Here is a 25,990-nt window from a genome sequence, read left to right as displayed (position 1 = left end):
GTTTTTCCCTCAAAAGTAGTATATTTCCTAAAGCTTCAACCCACTGTGACAGACTACTGTACACTCCCGCACAGTAATGCAACCCAACTAACCTGCGATCCTCTTCATCCAGGAGGCCTCGTCGATGCCCAGGTTGCTGTTGAGGATCTTCAGGATGTTTCCTAGGATGAGGCTGAGGTGTTCTGAGGTGACGGTGGTGGAGAACACACTGCCCCCAACACTGCCCCCGCTGTATGGAGACGCCTGGTTCTCTGGGCCCTTCTCCCACCAGTAGGACAGGTAGTTACACAGCATGGGCAGCACCACCTCGATGACGTGGGGCATCTCTGTGTAGCGCGCCCCAGACTCAGACATGTCGTTGATGTCCGTCATCAGGACGTCTAGACGAGGCATCTCCGGACACATCTCCTCCACCGCCTCTGGCATGCCTAGGACTACACAAACACAACACAACCACAAACACACCACAAACACAACACAAATTATAAGCAAACAACCATTTAATGCAGTATTATGGTATACAGCATCATAATAGTGTGTAACTCACTGGCACGTTCGCGGGCGGTCTTGGTGTTGAACACAGAGCAGGGGTTGTGTTTGTTGAGCAGTGGCTCCAGGAAGGCAACAGGCATGGCACCTGCCAGGGTGGCCAGACACTCCCCCAGGGCCGGCAGCTGCCTGCAGGGGAGAGGAAGAGACAGACACACAAATCACAGCCATATACTATCTGTGATGTGATATCAGTCTCATAGCAATATGTAAATAATAGTACCTTTCAACATAGATGTTTTTTCCAGTCCCGAGCGCATAGAGGCTGGTCAGGATACGATAGCAGGACACTTGGACATCATCCACTGAAAACACAAAGTAGAAAGCGTGCTTACATTGATATGCACAGCATCAGTGACATGATTTAAAGCACACTCCACTCCTCCTATCTCCTACATCTGTAGGTCTGGCTGTGGTCACTCACAGAGCAGGTCCACTCCAAAGTGGTGCTGGGTGATATGTTCAAACAGGGCAGTGAGGATGGGTAGCAGGGCCACCGTGGTGTAGTTAATGTTCTGGGACACGCCCTTCATCTGTGAGCGGGAGTGGGTGAACTTCCCCAGCTTCAGGTTCTCAAGGGTCTTCTCCAGGTCCTCTGCTGCGTTCTCAAAGAACGTCCTTAACCCCGCCTTCACCAGCTCTGAGCCAGACTTCATCACCGTCCTGTAGGAGGAGAGGAGGGAAGGGGTTAATAGTGATGGAGGAGAATGTAGTCTGTCATTGTTGCTGTTTTTGAACACAATAACCACACAATGTCCCCATGTGGGATATTAAAGTTATCGTATTTGAGAACAATAATTTCCATATGATAGAAGAGTTCCCAAAGGACAGCTTCATTTTCATAGAGAAGTGCCAGCTATACTACAGAGAGCTTCCAAGGGATTCTAGTATTATCATGTGACTGAGATATGATCTCCCATCTGACCATGAATATTTATAGCGCATGATTTATACAGTAAATTATGTAAATATTTAGATTCAAGGGAAGGTTGTCAGTGTAGGTATGTGCAGACATATTACCCCCCCCTACATTAAGCAGATTAGATGAGTCAATATTTTGTAAAGTATATTGTGACTCGTAATGCTTTTTGATGCTGTAATGTGGGAGGTGAAAGACAAAGCCTATGGGCAAGTACAGTATAGTAACTACATCCTCAGTATCAACATCATGTTTAATGCATTGCTAATGTAACCTCATTTTTTAGAACTGTTGCCTCAAACAACACATCGTTTCTGAAGAACACTAGGAGCCCAGAGCTAGCTACAGTACATGCTGTCTATGCATGCTGAGTGTACTTGTATAAATGCCAGCGGGAGTCTTTTCTCTTAATGTCAATGATTCCAAGATGACATGAATAACAAAAACTGGTGAGTAGAAACATGGTGTCTAAGTAATGTAATGTTGTATAAGCTAGACATGAGGTGGCTTCTATTCCAATGACATGTACTGTAAAATTGCTACGTAACAGACCTCTTCCAAACCTTTGATTTAATTTCAAACTCTGTGGACGTATATTGTGACATAGGACTATAGGACTGAGCTCCACCCACCTGGTGTCCAGTGTGTGGGCCAGGATGTGGAGACAGCTCACCATGGTGGTGGAGTCACTCCCTACAGGAGAACACAGTCCAGCGATTAGCACACATATCACACACTAAGTCATTCATAAAAGCAATACAAAAAGCAGAGAATCAGCTCCTTACCAAATAGGGAAATCCTGTGTCTGACAAGAGCTGCCAGTTTACAGAACAGGCTGGAAAAGAGAGAAAGAAAGAAAGATAGAAAGAAAGAAAGAAAAAGAAAGAAAGAAAGAAAGCAGGGAGGTTAAAGGGTAAAAGGAGGAAAAGATGACTAGATGAAGGGAGTATTCAGAGAAGAGTAATAAGTAAGTAGCATACACAGGTAATTGAGAAAGTGTAACTCTGCAGGGTAGTGAGATGGTAGTGTACCAACCTGGTGACCATCTCCTTCTCCTTATTAGATGCATAGCCGCTGCTGCTCAGGTTCTTACTGGGAGAAGACAGGAAGTAGAGACAGTGGTTCTTGAAGTACTGGTCTATCAGAGGGAGGAGGACCTAAAGGCAAAGGGGAAAAAAACATTTAGGAGATGTGTGAGAATCTTTGTGCAATCTGTATTTAAATGTTCATTTGTTTCACACAGATTTGCAATATTCTCACTTTGGCGAAAAACTTTATTTCTTGTTCATGAGGTGACTTGTCTGTCTTACCACTGGTAGCTATGGCCTCTGAAATGACAAGGTCAAAGGTCAATAAAGAGAAGACTGAGGCAGCACTGTCCATAACAGAGAAAAGGTAGAGGAGCATTCAAAGACATGGATATGAATGTTAAGCAGGCTCTTACCAAGGTGGGCGATGAACTCCTGGGCTGAGTTCACATACTTGAGGAGCTTCTTGAGGAACTTGTAGGCAAACCTCTTCTCCATGGAGGAAGAGTCCTGCTCCATGTCCTTCAGACCTCTACAACACAGAGGGAAGGGACAGATGAAGTGTCATTCTGTCACACCAACGCACATCAATGTCTTCAGTCTTGACTGAAGGTGTCTTTAGTCTTCACACCCACACCCACACATGCAAACACACAGACACACACACTTACACACACACTCACTGACCTGGTGATAGCATAGCCGTTGATCTGTAGGAAGCGGAACAGGTCCTGGGCCTTCTCTTTGTCCCGGGCCTTCTCTTTGGCAGTCAGGGTGTCATAGGGCACCAGCAGAGGGTGAGTTGCCCCACCTGGAACCACAAACAACAACACTGAAACAAAGAGAACAAACACATTTACTCTGACTACATTCCTCTGGCTCCTCCATCTCACAGGGAGTGAGGAGTATTATAGAACCACCTCTAATTCCAAGGTCGTTCTTTTTCTTCTTAGCCCAGATGTTGTGATAATTCTCAGCCACAACCTCCACCATGCCCTTGATCCAAAGAGCAAAGAGGACATCTGTTAATTAAATAACATACTCACAGCCTAGTCAGAAACAAAATAGTTATTTACAGCTACAAAATAACAGCTGTGAGGTTCACTCACCTGTAACTCTCTAGACAGAACCACATCGCTGGTGTCTATTGGGGTCGGGTTGAAACCGTTACCCTGCCAAAATACAACATGAAAAACGAGTTAGAAATCAAAACAAACATTGAACATATGACTCCGCAGTCCTGGTATATACAGTGAGGGAAAAAAATATTTGATCCCCTGCTGATTTTGTACATTTGCCCACTGACAAAGAAATGATCAGTCTATAATTTTAATGGTAGGTTTATTTGAACAGTGAGAGACAGAATAACAACAAAAGAATCCAGATATACGCATGTCAAAAATGTTATAAATTTTTTTTTGCATTTTAATGAGGGAAATAAGTATTTGACCCCCTCTCAATCAGAAAGATTTCTGGCTCCCAGGTGTCTTTTATACAGGTAACGAGCTGAGATTAGGAGCACACTCTTAAAGGGAGTGCTCCTAATCTCAGTTTGTTACCTGTATAAAAGACACCTGTCCACAGAATCAATCAATCAATCAGATTCCAAACTCTCCACCATGGCCAAGACCAAAGAGCTCTCCAAGGATGTCAGGGACAAGATTGTAGACTTACACAAGGCTGGAATGGGCTACAAGACCATCGCCAAGCAGCTTGGTGAGAAGGTGACAACAGTTGGTGCGATTATTCGCAAATGGAAGAAACACAAAATAACTGTCAATCTCCCTCGGCCTGGGACTCCATGCAAGATCTCACCTCGTGGAGTTGCAATGATCATGAGAACGGTGAGGAATCAGCCCAGAACTACACGGGAGGATCTTGTCAATGATTTCGAGGCAGCTGGGACCATAATCACCAAGAAAACAATTGGTAACATACTACGCCATGAAGGACTGAAATTCTGCAGCGCCCGCAAGGTCCCCCTGCTCAAGAAAGCACATATACAGGGCCGTCTGAAGTTTGCCAATGAACATCTGAATGATTCAGAGGAGAAATGGGTGAAAGTGTTGTGGTCAGATGAGACCAAAATCGAGCTCTTTGGCATCAACTCAACTGGCCGTGTTTGGAGATGGAGGAATGCTGCCTATGACCCCAAGAACACCACCCCCACCGTCAAAGATGGAGGTGGAAACATTATGCTTTGGGGGTGTTTTTCTGCTAAGGGGACAGGACAACTTCACCGCATCAAAGGGACGATGGACGGGGCCATGTACCGTCAAATCTTGGGTGAGAACCTCCTTCCCTCAGCCAGGGCATTGAAAATGGGTCGTGGATGGGTATTCCAGCATGACAATGACCCAAAACACACGGCCAAGGCAACAAAGGAGTGGCTCAAGAAGAAGCACATTAAGGTCCTGGAGTGGCCTAGCCAGTCTCCAGACCTTAATCCCATAGAAAATCTGTGGAGGGAGCTGAAGGTTCGAGTTACCAAACGTCAGGCTCGAAACCTTAATGACTTGGAGAAGATCTGCAAAGAGGAGTGGGACAAAATCCCTCCTGAGATGTGTGCAAACCTGGTGGCCAACTACAAGAAACGTCTGTCCTCTGTGATTGCCAACAAGGGTTTTGCCACCAAGTACTAAGTCATGTTTTGCAGAGGGGTCAAATACTTATTTCCCTCATTAAAATGCAAATCAATTTATAACATTTTTGACATGCGTTTTTCTGGATTTTTTTTTTGTTATTCTGTCTCTCACTGTTCAAATAAACCTACCATTAAAATTATAGACTGATCATGTCTTTGTCAGTGGGCAAACGTACAAAATCAGCAGGGGATCAAATACGTTTTTTCCCTCACTGTACAGCACTAGGAGGAGTGGGCTATCAAACTGAGTACCTGAGAGGAGGACTGGGAGATCTTGCGCATCTTCTCACTTTCCCGTAGGGACATGGTCTCTCCATCCTTGGTCCTGTCAATGTTCCAGCCCATAGCCAGCATGCTCTTCAGAGTCTCCCTTCCCGGCAACCTGTAGATCTCTTTCTCCTGAGGACCACAGGAGTCCACACAGCACACAAACACGGATACACACACCAAGAGTTAGCAAGAGATACAATCAGTTAGGAAGTCACTAGTGCTCACATTAGTGCATACTGTAGTTGAAATTCGAATCCTATGTTGTGTAATGCTGCAATGAACTATACCTTCTCTGTGAGGCCTTTGTAGGTCCTGAGCTGAGGGTGAGTCTTGGCCTTCTCATCTATACAGTCCCCGTATTTCCATCCCAACATCACCTGAAGTGCACAGACAAGTATGACCCTTCTACAGAGCTGATATTACATTTTACCAGCTAGTTCTTCAACCAAAATAAAAGCAAATAGGATAGAGAGTAAGCAACCCTGAAACCAGCCTCCTAGTATTTCTTCCAAGAGAGTACTGAAAAGGCTTTATAAAATACAGTGCAAAAACATTTTATTCTTAATCTTTATGCCCTGTAATAAAGAATGGATTCCAGGTGTCATTTTGCAGCATCGAATACACATTTCCCTGGCAGAGGAGCTCATCTTTGGCCTACCTTCTCTGCTGACCATTTGTCATGGGAATGCTCAGCATATTTGTTGGCAACATGTTCCAGTTTCTCTGGAAGAGATATGCTGTAAAGACAGAGTCAAACTTACTTACTGCAGGTATAAATCTAGAGCATCCAAAATAATGCATGCTGGAGTAAAGCATATGTAAATGCACAGTGATAAAGTATATAAAAGCACTGCGCATTACATCAAATAAATGGTGTGCATAGTTTCTACATGGCACCTATAACAAGCTATTCAATTACAAGTCAGAGTGGTATCACTTAATTTAAAGTGTCCTTAATTTGCTCTGACAGTCACCCCGCACTTTAGTCTCTGATTGCCACTCACTTAGCTGTGCTGATGGGTTTGGGGTCAAAGTTGCCCTGAGCGTCCACAGACACAGGCTTCTCCAGGGTGGTGCTGATGGTGGAGTCTATGTAGTCAGGCGGTAAGGCCCCAGATATGGCACTCAGACAGGGCATGGCCATCTTAAAGAGATCTGCATCGTACTTCTGCAGGGAGACAGTGTGTGATTACTGAACTATCAGAGAAACCTCCACTGAGGTCTCAATAAGGCTAATCTAGTGACTAGAGACTGCAGGAATGGCTAGAGGATAAGAGTGATGCTTAATGCAGAGTCGTCCCAGTTACAGAGAGCAGATCCAGAGATCGATGATGTTCTCAGCCTGGGCTCTCTCTCACCAGCTTCACTTTCATGTCCAGACATTTACATAAACTAGAGGACCATACAAGCTGAACCATCATTAATTGAATGTTCATATTCATATCTACTTTGATTCAGACAATTGAAATGCAAAACAAGGAAAGGAAAGGCAATGAGACACTCTTACAGAGAAAATTCAATAGGATACTAATGCTCAATGTCGAAAATGTGGTACAAGATTACTAAAGGTTATGACCTATTGGCCTGAACATGTATCCGCGTGGTTAGCACTTCCTGATCAAAGCTCAGTGCAGCCCTGGTTTGATTGGCTCATTATCAGCCAACTAGGAGCCCTGTTGGAGCCCTGACGTTCTCCTGCGTCTGGGTGCTGTGTTAGAGGTGACCTTGTCATACCCTCTGTGAGAGCGAATCCAAGACACCCCAGAAGATCTTCTTTGTGAGGAGCAGCTCCTCATCTGAGGCCATGCCGTAGCTGCCCCAGCCTGACGGCAGACAGTAGTACTTCCAGCTCTGCTCATAGTGGTTGGTCAGGAGCTGTGGAGGACACACAGGACCAAGGGTCAGTCCATTAGACTTAGTGGGAGGATATACGTACACTCTGCTGTGAGCTACACTGTAAGACAGGCAAACAGACGCGTTAGTAACTGGTGTACTGAAAGACAGCTCCCTGGCACCGAGCCAAACATCTCAAGTAGGATCTCAAGCTGATGATACGTCATGCAAAATTAATTCTCACTAGCTCAGCATAAAAACAGACAAGAGCCATGTGTGTGGAGGCAGAATCAACTGTGTTCAGTCTTCCACAGGCAGGCTGCTATTATTACTACAGTCTCTCTAGAGGGCAAACACTGACAGAGAGGAGCAGTGAAGTCAACACGGTTCAATTCAATTCTTCCAGGCTGCTCTCTGCTCTCCGATGCTCGGCTGTTGTATTAAAAACAGCACAACTGCCAACATCTGCTTAATAATGGGAACAACATCATTAATAGGAGAGAGATGCAGAGTGAGAGGCAGAGTGAGAGACAGGCTGTATGCTTGATAAACAGGATAGAGAGCTAATAACTTCAGGCAGGCCCTCGTACTCCTGAACCATAGCCTGGTGAGGGCAAAGAGAGGGAGAGCAGCAGGAGGGAAGAGAAAGAGAAAGAGAGAAGGAGAGGGAAAGAGAGGAGACATACCCTGAGAGGCATCTTGCAGTACTCCGTCAGCAAGGGCACGTCAAAGACGAGGCGTCGCAGGAGCTGCTGCAGCATGGAGGGACGCAGGTACCTGCAGACAGAGGAGGGCCAGACCAGGGAGGGAACAGGTCAGAGAGACATCACCCAGAATAATACTCTATCTGTTTAGCTTAAGTGTTTCTATGGCCACACATTGAGCTTATTGTTTCCTAAAGGGGTGCTACTCTACATAGTGGAACACCTTACCTGCAGACAGCCAGCAGACACTCCTCGATAGCGTCTCTCTGGGCCTTGGTGAGCGAGCGGCCCTTGGACAGCCTGTAGATGGTGTGTAGCGTGGAGTCGATGAGCGCGGCGTAGTGCTCTGTGCCAGCGAAGTGGGGGGCACAGCGGGTGAGCAGGGGAAGCATGGCAGAGCCGATGTACCTGTTCATGGCCAGAGCCGTCTCTGTGGTGCTAAGTACCTCCTACAGGGGAGGGGTCAGAGGGTACAATACACCTGTTATAAAGCAGCTTTAAATACACTAACTCCCTCTCACACACAAGCCCTTAAATACACAGCATCCACTCCACTCAACTCCCACATCCTTGAATACCTCAACCCACTTGTCTGGTAAACAATGAACTAGATGGCAAAACAAACAACGTGATGCCTTAGCCTAATTTGTGGTCTTCCACATCTCCCACCTCTCAGCTGAGGGTGAGCCCACCACCTACCGTGTCCAGAGAAGCAGAGGCTCGCAGGTCTGGCAGGAAGCCCACTTCCAGCAGGTGTAGTAGGAAGCTTTGGTCCTCGATACCATAGACCCGGTCCAGGAACAGCACCATGGGGGCCTTGTGGTCCGGGCAGAAACTGGCCGCCATATCAGGCTCTGTCACAGTGCCGTCTGTGGTGGAGATAGAGAGGTGGAGAAAGAGAAAAGAGGATATAAAAAAATTATGAGATACACAAAGCAGGAAAACGAAATAAGAATATGGAGGAGGTGTGTCTCCGTGTAAATATGACGATGTGTTTTATATATGTTTTTCTTGCAGTATTCACACAGTTGGAGAGCTACCTATACATTACAGCAAGTCTCTTCTGTTTAAGAAAGCCATATGTATTCATTAGCAGCACTGCAGCTTGTGAGAGGGTTTCTGGGGAGGGAGACACGGCTGAGTGATTTAGTTCCCACTGGGCACAGACGTCAACTCAACATCTATTCCACCTTGGTTCAACGTCATTTCATTGAAATGATGTGGAAACAACGTTGGTTCAACCAGTGTGTGGCCAGTAGGTTGTTGGCCAGCCGACAGCTCTCGTTGTGTGGCGGCTCGGAGCATTGCCATGCTTATATAGAGCAATCAATAGAGAAAAATACCCAGCAACAGAAATGAGAGGGAGATGGTGGGGAGGATAGCAGAGCAGGCAAACTCAAAGCCGTGGGAGGTAGAAAGACATGGCTGATTAAAAACACATGAACTGTGAGCTGGGATCAACAGCACTTCAGCACCACCATTTAAGCTATTGGGTTTCATACTTTATTATGTATAACTCAACCAATTTGATTTGTTTTTAGATTTTGTAGAGTAAAGTGTGAAAGCCAGCAGATGGGCCATGATGGCTGAGTGATTTGGGATGTTATTGTGTGCTGTTGTTTTGTGCTGTTGTTTTGTGCTGTTGTGTGTGCTGTTGTTTTGTTCTGTTGTGTGTGCTGTTGTGTGTGCTGTGTGCTGTTGTGTGTTATGAGAGCTGGGTAGGAACTGGGCAGTCCTCTACCTTTGTGGATGACGGGCATTTTGAGGGCTATGCTGATGATGCCCACCAGGTCTTCAGTGGGCACTAGGGAGCGCAGGATGGCACGGATACGCAGGGCCTCCCCTTTCCCCTTGTTAATCAACTGAGGGAGGAGGACAAGGACATTAGTCCTATTGTTGGAGTACATACATTCATTCAACCTTTACTTATCCAGGTGAGTCAAAGCGAACAGATGCTGAGATGTTTCGAATGCAAATGAACTGTGCCTCTCAGAGTAGGTTAGAGTTCATATGATCTGTGATGGGACCATCAGCTAAACTCACGTGCATCTCTGGGGCACAGCGTCCCAATAAGTCGATGAGAGCAGAGTAGAAGGACATGATGACATTTCCCATGTGAACCACCTCTTCCTCCTCATCATCCTCAGCAGACCTGCCCACAACAAACACAGGAGGGGGAGTGAGAAGGTCTTATGGGTCTTGTCTTGCTATCTTAACTAAATGCTGATGATCTTACAGGGTTTACTTCGCTATGTACTATTAGCTCTAACCAGCTAGCACATTTGGTTCCTTGGAAGTTGTGGGAACGTACGTTTTTGGTTTCCCATTGGTTCTGGGAACGAAGCCATACGTTTCCTGACCGGTAATATGGAACGTTTTTTAAACGTTCTGAGAACAGAAGTGAAAATGTTGCCTGTTCTTGGAACGTAAATTTTTAGGTTGCAGGGAGGTTCTGAGAACGTTTTACTATGGTTCCCTGAAAGTTGTATTAGTATTCTGAGATTGGAAATTCTAGGTTATTAAATACTTTTCATAACACTGCTGGCTTAGGTTAACTGTTTTGAACGCCAAGCACAGATAAGACACATGTAAATTCATCTGCTTAGGCATTAATCATGCAAATACATTTTATTTTTTTGTGGCATGGTGTCAGTGAGATTCAAACCTATGATCCTCTGTTCTCTATCCATGCAATTAGTCCACTGCGCCACCAGGACAGAGTTAGCATGCCATGAATTTTTTACTCATACAAAGCTGTTCATTTTAGTCTATTCAAACAGACCCCATTTCAAATGAAACAAGCACTCATTAAGATCAGGTGTGGCCAATTAATGGACGCGGCCAACACACCTGAACACACTTAACAAGATAGTGGATAGAGAACAGAATGTATATGTTAAATAAATAACATTCTTAGAATGTTCTTTGAATGATACTGTTTTTTGTGGTTTTATGGAAAGCTTTCTTAATGTTCTGAGAACATTACTTTAAATAGAACCATGAGGAAACCTGCAGAAAACTTTATGCTGAAGTACTGAAATGCCCACAGAAGAATGTTGTTTCTTAATGTTTTCTGAACGTTCTGAGAACATGACTTTAAATAGAACCATGAGTAAACCTTTAGAAAACATTATGCTGAAGTACTGAAATTCCCATCTAAGAAACGTTATGTGCTAGCTGGGTATCCTGCACCATTCCCAGAATGTTCTGGGAAGGTTGTATGCAATTTAACCATAGGACAACCACGCTCTCACCAAGCTCTAGGAAACATATGGTTTTCAGAACGTTATGTGCTAGCTGGGTATGCTGTTAGCTCTTGCTCTATAGCTATGGCAGGTACTGTATGTATCTTACACGTCATAGCTGACCCCCTGGCCAGAGGAGGGTAGGTCCAGAGCAGGGTTCTCAGAGATCTTGATGGCCTCCTTCATGGCTGCTAGCAGCCCGTTACCCCCCTCTCCTCTCAGGGCCGGGCCAAAACACTCCGGACGTCTGATCAGTAGCTTCACCACCACACTGGAGTTCTCCTCCACACTCTCACCTGGAACACACAAACATGCAAACACACAGACACACACACCAGGTTAACAAAACAAATATATCAGTGATAAACTGCATTAGCACATCGACATTGACATCGACACAAGATGCACAGAAAAATGCATAGGACGAAAAACACACACATATATCAACAACTCTGACATAAACAAAATACTCCCTCGGGCTCCCAAACACCTCAGAGGTGAACAGCATCAGATATAAACCTCCTCTAGTGAGTGCTTGCCAATGTATCGCTACTTTTTTTTGGTCCATCACTGTCAGGAAGCAAATTAATGGCTGCCCTGCTCGTTCAGCCAGGAGCAGTTTCCAATATCTTTAGTGAGAGCCTGTTCCTCCACTGAGCTCTACTGGTGCTGAGGTTGTAGCTCCCAGATACTAACCTCCTCAGGCAGTCTAGCCTGCTCTGCAGCATACAGACAGACAGGCCCTCTCTAACCCTGCCCACACCTGGTGTGGAAGGCACAGTACAGCACAAGCCCCATTCTCCACTTTACCCTACAGAGACTAAGGTTCAGTACAGTAGCTGCTGACAGTCAGTACAGTACAGTTTCCTACCTACCATTGACAAAGACAGCGAAGCGCAGGAAGGAGAGGTAGCGCTCGCCCTCGATGGGGTTCCAACCGATGTCAGGGTAACCTTTGTCCAGCAGCATGGGACAACTCTGGAGCCCACAGCCTGCTAGGTACGTCACCACCTGCAACACACAACCAGGACACAATCAAGACACAACTAGGACACAACAAAGACACAACTAGGACACAATCAGGACACAACCAGTACAAACTTAATAACAGACACATGGACTGAGGATAATCTTATACACATAGACACAAAACACTAATTCTAATGCACACAAATCAACACACACAAATCCAATAGAGACAGCATCACCTACCTTATCCAGGTCGGGCTCCTCCAGGGCCAAGGCCAGGCCGTTGTTGTCCATCACAGAGGAGGCAGCCACGTCTAGAGGAGTGGAGCCCCTCATGGCTGGGGATGCTATGGGCAGAAAACATATATAGGATCCAATTAAAGTAGCTACTTTCTTACAGGTATTTACAACAATTATGGTGTATAGAGAATGAATGTCCATTCCACTAAGTCTGATCAATCAATCACATTTTTATTTGTCACATGCACCGAAACAGCGCGTTGAGGTACTCATCAATTGTGTACATTTGTGTCTTTAATTTATTTTTTATGTATAAGTCTGTAAGGTCTATGTTAATGTTTTAAATTGCTAAGTATTTTTGTCTGTAATGTATTGTTCGTTATGTGTCGGACCATAAATCATAAACCATTGAAATGGGAGATAGTGGGAGTAACATAAAGCCAACAGCAGGGGGCAGCCTTACACTCATGATGAACCAGAACCAGGCTCTGATTGGACTGGCAGATTGTTAATCTGTCAACAGTTGAGTGATACTGATCTAAACCAAAGTTTCCAGCTCCTACTTGCAACAATTCCTTCTATTGTTTCACTGAGTTTATCCAAGCCTATGAACACTGTCTGAGGAGAAATGACTGATATAAAGGACACTGCACTTTCTGTGTTTTCATAAACAGAAATATTCAAAAACGTGTAAATTATTGGTTCAGGCTAACGCTCAAAGGCTTTGTCTAATACAGGTGCAAGACTGTGATTAGATTATCCTTTGCCTGTGGACCATTTGGTGTGTGAGTTATTCCAGAAGAGAATGCACTCTCTTTCTCTCGCTCTCTCTCTCTGCCACAGCAGGGTGTTCAGAGTGACTGTGGCAGCTCTCTTGATAGAATGTACAATGACCTTCTCACCTGATGAATTCTCAACACGACCGACTGGCCACACACACACACACACACACACACACACACACACACACACACACACACACACACACACACACACACACACACACACACACACCCTCTTAATCTCAGATGTGTGTCTAATGTATGCAGACTCACAGCTCAAGGACCTAACCTGAGGCCCCGATGAGATTATTGTCCATAATAATGAGAACAGCGTCAGAGATGCTGTCACACCCAGTGTAACTAGAGTATGAGCCAGTCGTCCCAATATGAAATAAGACACGCTGGTTATAGCATGTCATTTTCCTGTCAGAGATGCTCCATAAAGCAAGAAGTGTAAAATGCTAAGCAAGGTCATATTCGAAAAGAAGGTCACCAATGAAAGAAAACTGACTGAAACAGGGAAGGAGTGCCTTGAACTCGTTTTTGTTTTCTGTTGCAATACGTTTTAATACAGTGTGCCCTAATAAATATGACCCAGGTGTACCTACCCAGGCCCACGCTGCTGTTCTCCAGGAGGTAGCTGAGGTGGTCAAACATGGCCTTCTGGTTCTGACGACTGATCCTGCAGAAGTAACACAGGAAGCGACAGCAGCTTGCCACCATCTTGGGGAACGCTATCTCCTGAGAGGAGAACACAGAGAATAGGCTTAATGAGGCACAACCTGTACAATTCTCAGTACAAAACAAAGACTCAGCTGACATGTTATAAGTAGATGTAAATCTTAGCTCTCACACAAGCTTAACAAAGACAGACAGACAGAGGAGTGTGTTAAGTCTACTGACTATTTGGCTTCCTCAGGGCTTGTTACTATAAATCCCCTTCACTAATGAATGCCTAAAAAGGTCTGCCATGCCATGCCGACTCCCCCTATGTCTTCCCTCCATCCCCAGCCCGGGTCTCTATACTCCAGTATCATGGAAGAGAGCCGTCAGCCTGCTGGGGTGTCTTTATTTCTGCACTCCCCTGCCTTCCCAACACACACTCAGCCTCCCTGCCACGTGCAGTATAGTCTCTCTTACATTGCTCTGCAGCACATACACATTGGAGTGCTGGAAAACCTGACTTTTATGCATTAAATCCTACAACCAATGTTTTCTCAAGCTTTTTTTATTAATGTCCAAGGACATTACTACCACAACATTCAAGAATGACACCTTACTATTGGGGAATGGAACCAGAAAGCTTGTGTTACCTTTCTCACACCACTACAGTATTCATTTCAACAGACCCTTTCCATGCCCCGTTGTTAGAGCTCAATATATGCTTATAAAACATACAGAGCGGTACATAGTCTATATACAAGCTCTCAGTAATGTATTGGGTAAACCACCAATGTTTCGGCATCACAGTGCCTTCGTCAGGGTAATGTCATGAATGATTGAACCAGGTTATATGGTTTGATTGCACACTGTTATTTTGATATGGTTCAATAAGGATAAAGGATACTTAACCATATTGGAGGTCTGGTGAGGTGACCAAACAACAGTGCCAATACTTACTATTAGGCAATGGAACCAGAGAGGAAGCTTGTGTAACCTTTCTCACACCACTACAGCATTCATTTCAACAGACCCTTTCCACGCCCCATTGTTAGAGCTCAATATATGCCCAGAACTTTACTGAGGATCAGGCTATTGAAATGCCTGGTTGATTATGTAAATAGTCTTGTAGAACTCTGGTATTGATGGTCCATTTGAGGGTGAGTCATTGATATGAACGCTGAGAGTGAAAAAGCTGTGAACTCAGCTGTGATGGCACACATCTGCCACCACCTTTCCTATTGTGTTTGTAAGCACCACAGCATTTTAGGCAGCCATTATTCAAAATCTATTCATACATACAGTACCATGGGAAGGGTGTGGCATGCACAGGGGACGACCAGGAGGTTGAACTCAGACTTCTATATAGGAATGGGATCCTATCCAGAGTTGCCAGATTAACAGTGAGTACAGTGAGGACAAACCCAGCCTGCCTCTCTCCTTCCACACAGAGTCCAAGCCTGTTTGTGACAGTGGAAAGCAGTTTGCACCGCAGGATCCAGAGATGGCCTCAGTGAAGCTGGAAGACTGCAGTCAAACACTGGAGCTGAATGCCAACATTAAAGATGAAGAAGAGGAGAAGAATGGAAAATATGTTTATCATGGTAAGGGCAGGTTCTTTCTTTCTATAAGTTACCCACTGGGCAGAAACTGGTTGAATCAACGTTGTTTCAACGTACTGTGACGTGGTATCTATGTGAAAAATACATTGGATTGGAAAAAGTCATCAGGGTGGAATTTCAACTACAGGATTATGTTATAATTGTAAAAATAATTATACATAGACAAACATTCAACACAATATGTTGAATTTGTACCTTTGAAACAATGTCAGCTCTTCAATGTTATATCCACTATAAGAAAAAAATAACAATAGGCGGGCAGCATTTCCTACGGGAGAGTTGATCTATCTACAGCTAGATCATTTCCTACTGGAGAGTTGATCTATAAACAGCTAGATCATTTCCTACTGGAGAGTTGATCTATAAACAGCTCGATCATTTCCTACTGGAGAGTTGATCTATAAACAGCTCGATCATTTCCTACGGGAGAGTTGATCTATCTACAGCTAGATCATTTCCTACTGGAGAGTTGATCTATAAACAGCTAGATCATTTCCTACTGGAGAGTTGATCTATAAACAGCTAGATCATTTCCTACTGGAGAGTTGATCTATAAACAGCTCGATCATTTCCTACTGGAGAGTTGATCTATCTACAGCTAGATCATTTCCTACGGGAGAGTTGATCTATAAACAGCTAGATCATTTCCTACTGGAGAGTTGATCTATAAACAGCTAGATCATTTCCTACTGGAGAGTTGATCTATAAACAGCTAGATCATTTCCTACTGGAGAGTTGATCTATCTACAGCTATATCATTTCCTACTGGAGAGCTGATCTATAAACAGCTAGATCATTTCCTACTGGAGAGTTGATCTATAAACAGCTAGATCATTTCCTACTGGAGAGTTGATCTATAAACAGCTCGATCATTTCCTACTGGAGAGTTGATCTATAAACAGCTAGATCATTTCCTACTGGAGAGTTGATCTATCTACAGCTAGATCATTTCCTACTGGAGAGTTGATCTATAAACAGCTCGATCATTTCCTACTGGAGAGTTGATCTATAAACAGCTCGATCATTTCCTACTGGAGAGTTGATCTATAAACAGCTAGATCATTTCCTACTGGAGAGTTGATCTATCTACAGCTAGATCATTTGGTCTCCCATCCAGGGTTTAAACAAGCCCAGTCCTGCTTAGCTTTGATATTAGTCACTGGCTAGGTTTTCAATTTCATTAAATTGGCGACAGATTTTCATGCAAATATTCTAAAATCTGCATAAAAACAATATGCGCATTTTCCCACCAGAGATGTATTTCCATCAAATTGACTTGTTGGGGATAAAAGGCTGTGCGTACCTTGCACTTTCACCACCCTGTGAAGTTCATCATAATTTATTTAATCTGTAGATTAATAAACTGCATGCTTTCCCAACGAGTCGTAGTGAGAGGACCACACAACATGTCATCGCTTGACTCCAAGTTTACTTCAATATGATGGTTATTCTATCAATATTTGCGCATTAAAGTGTTTCCACCGACATTTCTCGCATGGCCTAATTAATTTTACAGACACTAAAAGATCCCACCTTGTCTAGTGTATTCAGTTGTGTCGACATTTGGAAAGTTTGAAATGTTCTGCTTCCATCAGGTCTGTCATTACATTTTTTATCTGACATTTGACTTTACTCGCATAAAAAGCTTGGATGGAAACCTGGCTACTGTCTACTTACTGTCTACTTACTATGTGCTATTGTGAGAATGATTATTGAGAGATCTCTTAATAACTAAATATGTTATTCACCGTTGCTATCAAAGTCATTCCAAAGTGTAGGTTTAACAGAGCAAATTAAATGTAACAATACTTTATAAGTTATACTGTATATCATCAATTATACTATTTAGGCTTATATTTCATTTGCAAAGTCATCAATAGCTTTTGTTTCAATTCAACCCCAGGGTTCAACTAAAAATAGACAATACCTAAAGGCCTAGGGTTTCAAGCTTTGGCTGATTTCAAATGTAATCATCAAGTTCTCCAAGTTAAAGAATAGGACTAAATAAAATCAAACCTTACTGAAAGTGCATTTAACGTTTGATTAGATGAGGTCCTATTCTTTAACTTTGATTTTTGGTTGAGATGGAGACGTGAATTTGGAAAAAGTAATCAACATTTGCTCTTCTTTTCACCCAACAATGACATGGTGACATTTCCATGAAATGAGTCTGTGTAGTAGCCAGGGTTGGGGTCATTTCCATTGCAATTCCAGTCAAATCAGGAAGTGCACTGACATTCCAATTTCAACAAAGCTTCTGTTGTTCATTCCAACTTCCCACTGTGCATGACAGGTTGCTGTAGAACTGTTTCATGATGAATTATTTTAATGAAATGGTAGATGACATTTCAGGTTACCGAAACTTGCATGGTTTGACACTAGTATTGTCAGCATTTATCTTATTCACTAGGCTTTATTCTGGAGTGCTCAGAGAGTAGACTAAAGACGTTAGATAGACACACTGCCAGTGTTTTGAAATTCTATTAAATTAGTCTGTATTTGCTAACCTTTGTGATAGTGAGTAGAGGATGATATGACCGATAATTTTAACTCCTTCTTCCCCTTCTGCCATTGACTGTTACCCACTTTTAGAATAGTTTTATTCCCCTTCTGTAACGTACAGCCTACTGATATGAAGTCCTATGTATATCATACCAACTGACTTGTTATTTTGATGTTGTTCACAAAGGACACTGTGTTGAGACATTCTCTACATCCAGAGAGCAACTGAAGGAAGATCACAGAGCCAAGAGGTCTCACCACTGCCCACATTGTGAGGAAATTTTCCCATTTCTATCAAAGCTTAAAATATACCAAAAAATACACACAGGAGAGAATCTGTAATCCTGCACTGACTGGGAAGAGCTTCACTACATCAAGGGCTCTGACATTTCATCAGAGTGCACACTCTTCTGACTGTGGAGAGTTTCTCTCAACTGGGCCACTTAAAAATACATCAATATATACACACAGGAGAGAAATGCTTTATAACATCAAATGACCTTAAAGTTAATCAGAGAGCACACACAGGAGAGAAGCCTTACTTCTGCTTCGACTGTGGGTAGAGTTTCTCCGTATTAGGCCACTTAAAAAGACACCAACGGATACATACTGGAGAGAAGCCTTACTACTGCTCTGACTGTGGGACGGGCTTCACAACATCAGCTGAGCTAAAAGTTCAGAGTACACACAGGAGAGAAGCCTTACCACTGCTCTGACTGTGGGAAGAGTTTCTCTCAACTAGGGATGGGCACGGTTATTTGAATATCTGAATGGACGTTAATATTCGATTACTTGGGAGAGTATTCATGAAGAAAATAAATAAATAGGCCTTTAAAAAAAAAGCTTTGTCTAAAATTAAATACAACTGTCTATGTGACATTGCTACATAGCCTACAAAGATAAACCATGACAATCAACATTTTTATAAAACAGTTTTATGAGTGTGCCCCATAAAAAAGACACACCGGTAGCCTTCACACGTTTCACACGTGTATCTTGTTGTTATTGTCGGTCAATCAAAACGGTGCTACAGTCAGAGGCTCCATGTGTAGAAAGTGAAGTGGGAGATTTCTAGTCAATGGAAAATTGAATTAAAATTACAGAATTAAGTTGGCTAAATGAGAAAGAGTAGGCTACAATGATCAACCAACAGGTAGGCTGTTGTAGACATTGGATGGGGAGCGCAGCAAAATAGCCTCAATTAGCCTTGCTACTTTAGCTTCTTTACAATCATTTGATGCAGTCAAGACAGGCACTACCAGATAGTATGATAGATAACCTATGGCCACTGGCGGACTTACCATTAGGCAGAAGAGGTAATTGCCTCAAGCCTCACATCATCAAGGGGCTTAATGAGCTGGGCATAATAAAATAAATGTAATTAAAATAATTTTTCCACTTGAGTTCCCCACATGCTCCGCTCAAGGCATAAAAAAAAATCCCTATCAAAATCCCTCTGTTTAAGCTAGAGATATCAGAGCGGCCTTCTACATCTGTAGTGGAAGGTGGCGGAGCTACAGCTGTGTTTGTCAGACCAGGAGACATCCCGAAAATCCTTCTTCTCACGGTTTGGGCTACACAGTAATATGACCCCCCTCTATGGAAAGATGAGTTTCTCACAAACAGGATGGTGTTCTCCATTTCGCTCTACAACCCCCACAAGTGTCATGGTACCGGGATGAAGGTAACCCGGTACCTGGCCAAAAAATTAATGGAAGTGAATAGGGCATTTCCATGTTAAATGTATATGGTTTATTCCATATATTTTCTTTTTCTTTTTCATATATCTCTCAGATATAGGACAGACACTTCAAAACAAAAAATTTTTTGAGAGTGTTTTTCCACGTATGAATCTGTTATTCAATACGTTTCTATGGGCTAATAGCAGTAAGGCCAAATTCAATGTTTCATCAAATATTGTATTTTTTGCGGATACCTAAAGGGGTCCTAAAATTCCAAATCAAATAGCTAAATGACCCTTGGTATGACCATCTTAAAACAATTCCATACGTTAGCTTAGTGAACCCCTCCTCCCAACTTAGACTAGAGCAGGGGTGTCAAACTCATTCGCAGGAGGGCGGTGGCACCTTCATTGGGGAGGACGGGCTCATAGTAATGGCTGGTACAGAATAAATCGAACACATGGTTTCCATCTGTTTGATACCATTCCATTCCAGCAATTATTATGAGACCTAGACAACCAGGTGAGGGGAGTTCCTTACTAATTAGTGACCTTAATTCATCAATCAAGTACATGGGAGGAGCGAAAACCCGCAGACACTCGGCCCTCCGTGGAATGAGTTTGACACGTGGTCTAGAGGGTAGTTAAAATTTTTAAAACGATGTTTTAAAATAATTCCCTTTAATTGGGAGTTGGTATGCTGCATCTGACACCTACCCAGTAGTCACAGTGCTAATGTAATATCTCATCAACACCTCTGCAGTATGTCATGGATGCTGTGATACACCAGTCTCCTCTATCCTCAGTCCTGTACTGTACCTGGGACTTGCCTCCTCCCAGCACGTTGACCATCACCTCCATCACCGTCTCATGCATGCCCAGCACACGCATCAGGTTGGGGTGCTGGTAGAATATCTTGTTGTTCATGATGTCACTGGACGGAAATACAAAACACAAGCAACTCAGAACATGTGAGAGAATGCTTAGAACAGAGTGATGCCTTAACATGCAACATTGTTATTGTATCGATCTTAGAAGTTACCAAAGGCTTGTAAACGATATTTCATCCACTAAAAATACCTAATTATCAGACTATGTTCATGCAGACTTAGCTGTGATGTGCCCCTGCCTACCCCAGACCATCGATCATGAGTTTCTCCTCCTCCTTGCCCATGCGTACGGACAGCAGTGATCTGATCTGACCCAGAGAGGCCAGTAGGTTGATGGTGTCCTGTATAGAGGCAGCACTGATAGTGTAGCTCTTCCTCATGGCCCGGAGCAGCTCTCCTATGCTGTCGTACTGTCTCCTCAGAAGGCTGAACATCACTCTGACCAGCTCCGGGTCCTGGATGTGGCACTCCTGAGCCCAGCTCACCATTGTCTGGCTAATCAGCTCTTTAAGGTTGGCTGGGGGAATAAGCAGAACCTCATTAACTCCTAGACTTTACATTGTTAGGATATAGGTTACATACTGTATAAGACTGAGATGTCTTATTTAAGATACTCTTTGAAGAGGTAGGGTTTCAGTTGTTTTCGGAAGATGGGCAGGGACTCTGCTGTCCTAGCTTCAGGGGAAGCTTGTTCCACTATTGGGGTGCCAGGACAGAGAAGAGCTTTGACTGGGCTGAGCGGGAGCTGAGCCCCCGTAGGGGTGGGACGGCCAAGAGACCAGACGTTGCAAAATGCACAGAATAGTGGTAAGGACAACACCAGTAGACGGTAGTACGTTAGATGGTACTAATACTCTAAGTGGGAGCCTTTTTAAATGTTCTTTATCCAGCGGAGACTTGCTTGCAGTGTCAGCCCTAGTTGATGTTAGCTCTGCTCTGCAGTGCCTTCTGGCCTGTGTGTCCTTGTGTACAGAGAATTACATCCACCTATAGAGGTCTGCCTCAGAGACACAGCAGGGCTCTTCTGGCCCTTCAGTAGCAGCCTTGCACACTTCATAAATCCCCCTTACACTGCTGTTAAAGAGACTGCACTTGACTAGCTGATCCCACTTCCGTCCATTGTCACCATGCAAGAGTGATAAAAGGGAAACCATTCAAAGACTCAATTCAGGAGCCTGGCTCAGTGATGCAAATAAGACCTTGAATTAGAAGCATCTCTCTCTCTCTCTAGAACACTGTCTGTGTATAACACACAGCAACAAGTCTCTTCTCAAAAGGAAAGGTGATAAATTGTGTGAGCAATGTCAATGTCATTCTTTTCCGTTTGTCATTTGTAAAGAAAACACTTTTGCTAATTCATCCATGAAAAGGCGATTGCCCATTCTCGGTGGAGCGGAAGTGAAGCACTCTTATGTAAGAATGAGACTCACTGGGAGAGTAAGAGGTATGAATAGTACTGTACCATATTCTGCTGCCTCTCCCGGTTAACTGAGTCATTAGTTTGGACAGCTCATTTGAAGGGAAGCCCCAACGCTTCAATAAAACCAGATCAATATGCCTGTGGTGGTGTGTAGCGGTGGTGTGTGGCAGTGTGTAGCGGTAGTGTGTGGCAGTGTGTAGCGGTGGTGTGTGGCAGTGTGTAGCGGTGGTGTGTGGCAGTGTGTAGCGGTGGTGTGTGGCAGTGTGTAGCGGTGGTGTGTGGCAGTGTGTAGCGGTAGTGTGTGGCAGTGTGTAGCGGTAGTGTGTGGCAGTGTGTAGCGGTGGTGTGTGGCAGTGTGTAGCGGTAGTGTGTGGCAGTGTGTAGCGGTAGTGTGTGGCAGTGTGTAGCGGTGGTGTGTGGCAGTGTGTAGCGGTAGTGTGTGGCAGTGTGTAGCGGTAGTGTGTGGCAGTGTGTAGCGGTAGTGTGTGGCAGTGTGTAGCGGTGGTGTGTGGCAGTGTGTAGCGGTGGTGTGTGGCAGTGTGTAGCGGTAGTGTGTGGCAGTGTGTAGCGGTAGTGTGTGGCAGTGTGTAGCGGTGGTGTGTGGCAGTGTGTAGCGGTGGTGTGTGTGTGTGTGTGTCTGTCTGTCTTCCAAGGTTAGGTAGCCTCGCCAGAGTGAGAACAGTAACAAATTTAGAGCAGTGGGGAGGGGGGGGGGGGGGGGGGGGACAATTAGGTGGCTGTGTTTTAAAGTCTCTGTTTCTGCTGGTTGATTGGCTTGGCTAGTAAAACAGACAACACTGGGATGTCAATCATCACTGTCGGGTTGGCAGCGGGAAAACAACAGAATGCCCCAGTCAGTGGTAATCAATCCCAGCACCAGAGGCAGGAAGGGCAGGCGTTCTCCTAAACGACTAACATTTGTCCTTCTCCAGCTACAAGGAGCATAACGACCTTCTCTCAATACATAAAGACGCGCATGTCTCAGCTGCCAGGAATGACAATAGAGTTCCTCTGATGAACAAACGGCAGGCCCAGTGGAGCTAAACTCCTCACACTACATTTCACATAGCCCGCTCAACAGGAAGCAAATCATTTTGGGCCAATAAATACTAGGTCAGGGAGTTTGGCAGAGCTATTGCCTTTATTCTGTGATCTGATCATCGTCCTATGGGAGTTACGGTGGACTTTAGGGCCCCTGCTGTATTCTCAAGGTCCCATGGGAAAGCTGAGGTGACAGAGGGACGAACCTGGGGGAGTGGAACATGTGGAGAAACTGGAGGCCGTGGAGGGCCCATAAAACAGCTGACCAAATGTAATAGGACCACTCAGCCATGAGGACATGGGGATTGCAGAGGAGAGTTTGTGTCACTGCTGAATCAGGACTCTCTGTGGGCTAAGGTGGGCTGGGGGAAGTAGAGTTTCGGGTAGGGGGTTGATTAGTGGGACTTCTCCAAAACAACACCTCTGGGAATTGTGGAAGTTCTATCAAGAGGAAACACAGAGTGGTCTATACACTGTACTAGATGCATCAAAGCACTGCATTGCACCCTTTCCTTTTTTCACTCTCTCTTCTTCACTCCTTCCTGCAGGACTCCTAATTCCTACAGTAGCAGTGAAACCCTGTACCCAGGCTGCTGTTACACAGCATGGTTATAATCAATCATGTCTGAAGAAAACAGCCAACACGAGCAAGAAAATACCCTAACAAGTCTTTTAGTGGAAATACACAACGTCTATTTTCATCTCCTCTCTCTTGTGAGATCAATCGTGGGGTCTCATGTGGTCCACATCGGGGTCAGTCTAACTGTCTGGGGACAGATTGCCTTAAACCATCTGCATTCATAGGTGCATATTTCAGGCCAAATTTACCCGCCGCAATTTGGGCAGTTGTCCATGCCAGAAGCACTCTTATTATTGGCAGTGAGCTGTACCCATTTTCAGGAAGAATGCAAACATGTTTTTCATCTTCCTGTTTGACCAAAAACATTTTTTTGGTCATTTAGCAGACGCTCTTATCCAGAGCGACTTACAGTTAGTGAGTGCATACATTATTTTAAATTTTTCATACTGGCCCCCCGTGGGAATCAAACCCACAACAAACGCCATGCTCTACCAACCATTGCCGGCCATTCCCTCCCCTACCCTGGGCCAATTGTGCGCCGCCCCATGGGTCTCCCAGTCACGGCCAGCTACGACAGAGCCTGGATTCAAACCAGGATCTCTAGTGGCAGAGCTAGCACTGCAATGCAGTGCCTTAGACCACTGCGCCACTCGGGAGGATAATGTTTCAAGAAATGTAGAGTTGTCCTGATAATATTGAGGATTCTGCTATTGTGAAACATTGTTGTATAATTTTTTTATGGAGTCTTGATTAGAGGCAATCAGTTAATTCATTAGTAGCCTCTGACATTGCATTGTACATGAAGAATGTCAGACAATTTCCATACTGTACTCACATTGGTACAGTGCTCTGCATGTGTGTGTGTGTGTGTGTGTGATCGGGATAAAGAAGCCTGAGTTCAATCAGTGCAGTGTTTTCCCCCTCTCTCTGCAGAAGAGCAGGACTGAGTGAAGATGCCCCTCACTACCAGGCGGAGCAGCCAATCCTATACCGGGTCTGCATTACCATAGTAAAATTGAAATTGAAATGGAAATGACTGCCACTGGGTGTCTGTACTACATGCCAGACAAATGAAACAGGGCCTGTATGCCAGCATCACTATTCAACAGCTACCCTGCTTTCAATTTCCCTGTCCTCCTGTGTCCTCCCCCGTACTGAGCGAGTAAACAGTGACTTGTTTTGGAGAGATAACCTATTATAGGAGTCTTTTAGGAAACATGCTATTACTGAGGGACTGTATTATCTTCAGGGACTACAGGACTAGCGGGACAAGGTGGGTTTCAGAGTCGCCAGTTCATGTTATTGCTGGCTGTGACATATAGAAATAATAGTAATACTAATAGTATAGTGTTACAGGGGGCTTGTTGTTCCTGCTCCGTGGGCTCCTCTTCAGTCTTCAGAGGTTGACCTTTGATCTTGTAGACCAGGGCCAGGAGACGACCTTTAATAGACGTGTCCTGCTCATCTTCCTCTTCCTCCATAGGGATTCCTACATAAACACACAGCACAGGAATAAAATCCCACTCCTGGACAAATATTGTTTCCTATGGGTCAATCTGGCAACATCTGTCAGCTGTATCATAGGGTTTATTTTGCTCTGTCTTTCCTTTCTCTGTTCATGCAGTCTCCATCCTAAGGTGCTGCTTCAGGTCAGAGAAGTGCAGCATAACTGTAGAAGACATTACATCGGTATAGTACCCCCTAGGTACAGCCCTTTTCAATGATTTAGCAAAACATCAAGATGTCAGAGCAATCTGGAGAGGCAATGAACTAAAACACATCAGCAGCGAGAGAGAAGACATCCTTTTTGCAAAGAAACGCACAGGAAGCTCTAATACAATATCCTCCTGTAATTCAAATTAACCTTGGGAGCTCAGACAATAAACATACATTTACAAGGATACAGGATGAGAACTAACTATATTACATCGTTTTTGAAGTGAAAAATGCAATTATAATAACTCTTGCTGGGGATGTTTTCACCAGTCCTATTTCGACAAGCATTGTGTCCAATTTGCTGTGAGTAATAACATAGTTTTGTTTTCAATAAATTCCACATCTCATCTCTACGGTATCATTTCCCACTCAGGCCCTGTAATGCTGCCATTCATTTTTATTCCTAGTGAGATGGCAGGTCATAATTTTCAGGTCTAGACTGGAGACATAAACCCTCCTGATGTTGTTCTTTACCACAGTGCAGCCGCAGCTCATTGTGGAAGTCATAGAGCTCCTCCTGAATGTCCTCTGGACACGGGCAGTCCTCCCCCGTACTGAAGTTCAACAGCATGTTAATCTGAAACACACACATAAACTGTCATTTAGGCCACATGACTGTAGTATGCAATGGGCCTACACACTTTATACATAGATAGTTCAGAAAAATAGTAAATATGACAAAGCTTGTGTGCAGT

The 25,990-nt window shown here is 44.2% G+C and overlaps 1 protein-coding gene across 1 annotated transcript in view; it reads right to left on the bottom strand.

The window, feature by feature from the left end:
- LOC311103056 (ryanodine receptor 3) overlaps nucleotides 1–25,990 on the bottom strand; it is a gene marked incomplete at both ends in the record, with an annotated part of 229,346 nt that overhangs the window by 33,093 nt on the left and 170,263 nt on the right. The window contains 30 exons of the mRNA XM_084144572.1: nucleotides 93–434; nucleotides 548–678; nucleotides 773–854; nucleotides 974–1,212; nucleotides 2,101–2,161; nucleotides 2,254–2,303; nucleotides 2,504–2,625; nucleotides 2,729–2,796; nucleotides 2,913–3,028; nucleotides 3,184–3,307; nucleotides 3,417–3,492; nucleotides 3,606–3,668; nucleotides 5,393–5,539; nucleotides 5,698–5,787; nucleotides 6,069–6,147; nucleotides 6,415–6,578; nucleotides 7,145–7,285; nucleotides 7,930–8,020; nucleotides 8,176–8,396; nucleotides 8,647–8,816; nucleotides 9,689–9,809; nucleotides 9,991–10,099; nucleotides 11,302–11,488; nucleotides 12,068–12,203; nucleotides 12,405–12,508; nucleotides 13,792–13,921; nucleotides 20,468–20,582; nucleotides 20,782–21,055; nucleotides 24,934–25,068; nucleotides 25,770–25,872. Of these exons, the coding sequence (XP_084000698.1) occupies nucleotides 93–434; nucleotides 548–678; nucleotides 773–854; nucleotides 974–1,212; nucleotides 2,101–2,161; nucleotides 2,254–2,303; nucleotides 2,504–2,625; nucleotides 2,729–2,796; nucleotides 2,913–3,028; nucleotides 3,184–3,307; nucleotides 3,417–3,492; nucleotides 3,606–3,668; nucleotides 5,393–5,539; nucleotides 5,698–5,787; nucleotides 6,069–6,147; nucleotides 6,415–6,578; nucleotides 7,145–7,285; nucleotides 7,930–8,020; nucleotides 8,176–8,396; nucleotides 8,647–8,816; nucleotides 9,689–9,809; nucleotides 9,991–10,099; nucleotides 11,302–11,488; nucleotides 12,068–12,203; nucleotides 12,405–12,508; nucleotides 13,792–13,921; nucleotides 20,468–20,582; nucleotides 20,782–21,055; nucleotides 24,934–25,068; nucleotides 25,770–25,872 (3,991 nt within the window). The remainder of the gene's footprint in view (nucleotides 1–92; nucleotides 435–547; nucleotides 679–772; nucleotides 855–973; nucleotides 1,213–2,100; nucleotides 2,162–2,253; nucleotides 2,304–2,503; nucleotides 2,626–2,728; nucleotides 2,797–2,912; nucleotides 3,029–3,183; nucleotides 3,308–3,416; nucleotides 3,493–3,605; nucleotides 3,669–5,392; nucleotides 5,540–5,697; nucleotides 5,788–6,068; nucleotides 6,148–6,414; nucleotides 6,579–7,144; nucleotides 7,286–7,929; nucleotides 8,021–8,175; nucleotides 8,397–8,646; nucleotides 8,817–9,688; nucleotides 9,810–9,990; nucleotides 10,100–11,301; nucleotides 11,489–12,067; nucleotides 12,204–12,404; nucleotides 12,509–13,791; nucleotides 13,922–20,467; nucleotides 20,583–20,781; nucleotides 21,056–24,933; nucleotides 25,069–25,769; nucleotides 25,873–25,990) is intronic.

Source organism: Coregonus lavaretus (assembly GCF_964263955.1).
Source record: "Coregonus lavaretus genome assembly, chromosome: 27".
Classification (NCBI taxonomy): domain Eukaryota; kingdom Metazoa; phylum Chordata; class Actinopteri; order Salmoniformes; family Salmonidae; genus Coregonus; species Coregonus lavaretus.
This window is presented reverse-complemented; position numbering and strand designations above follow the sequence as displayed.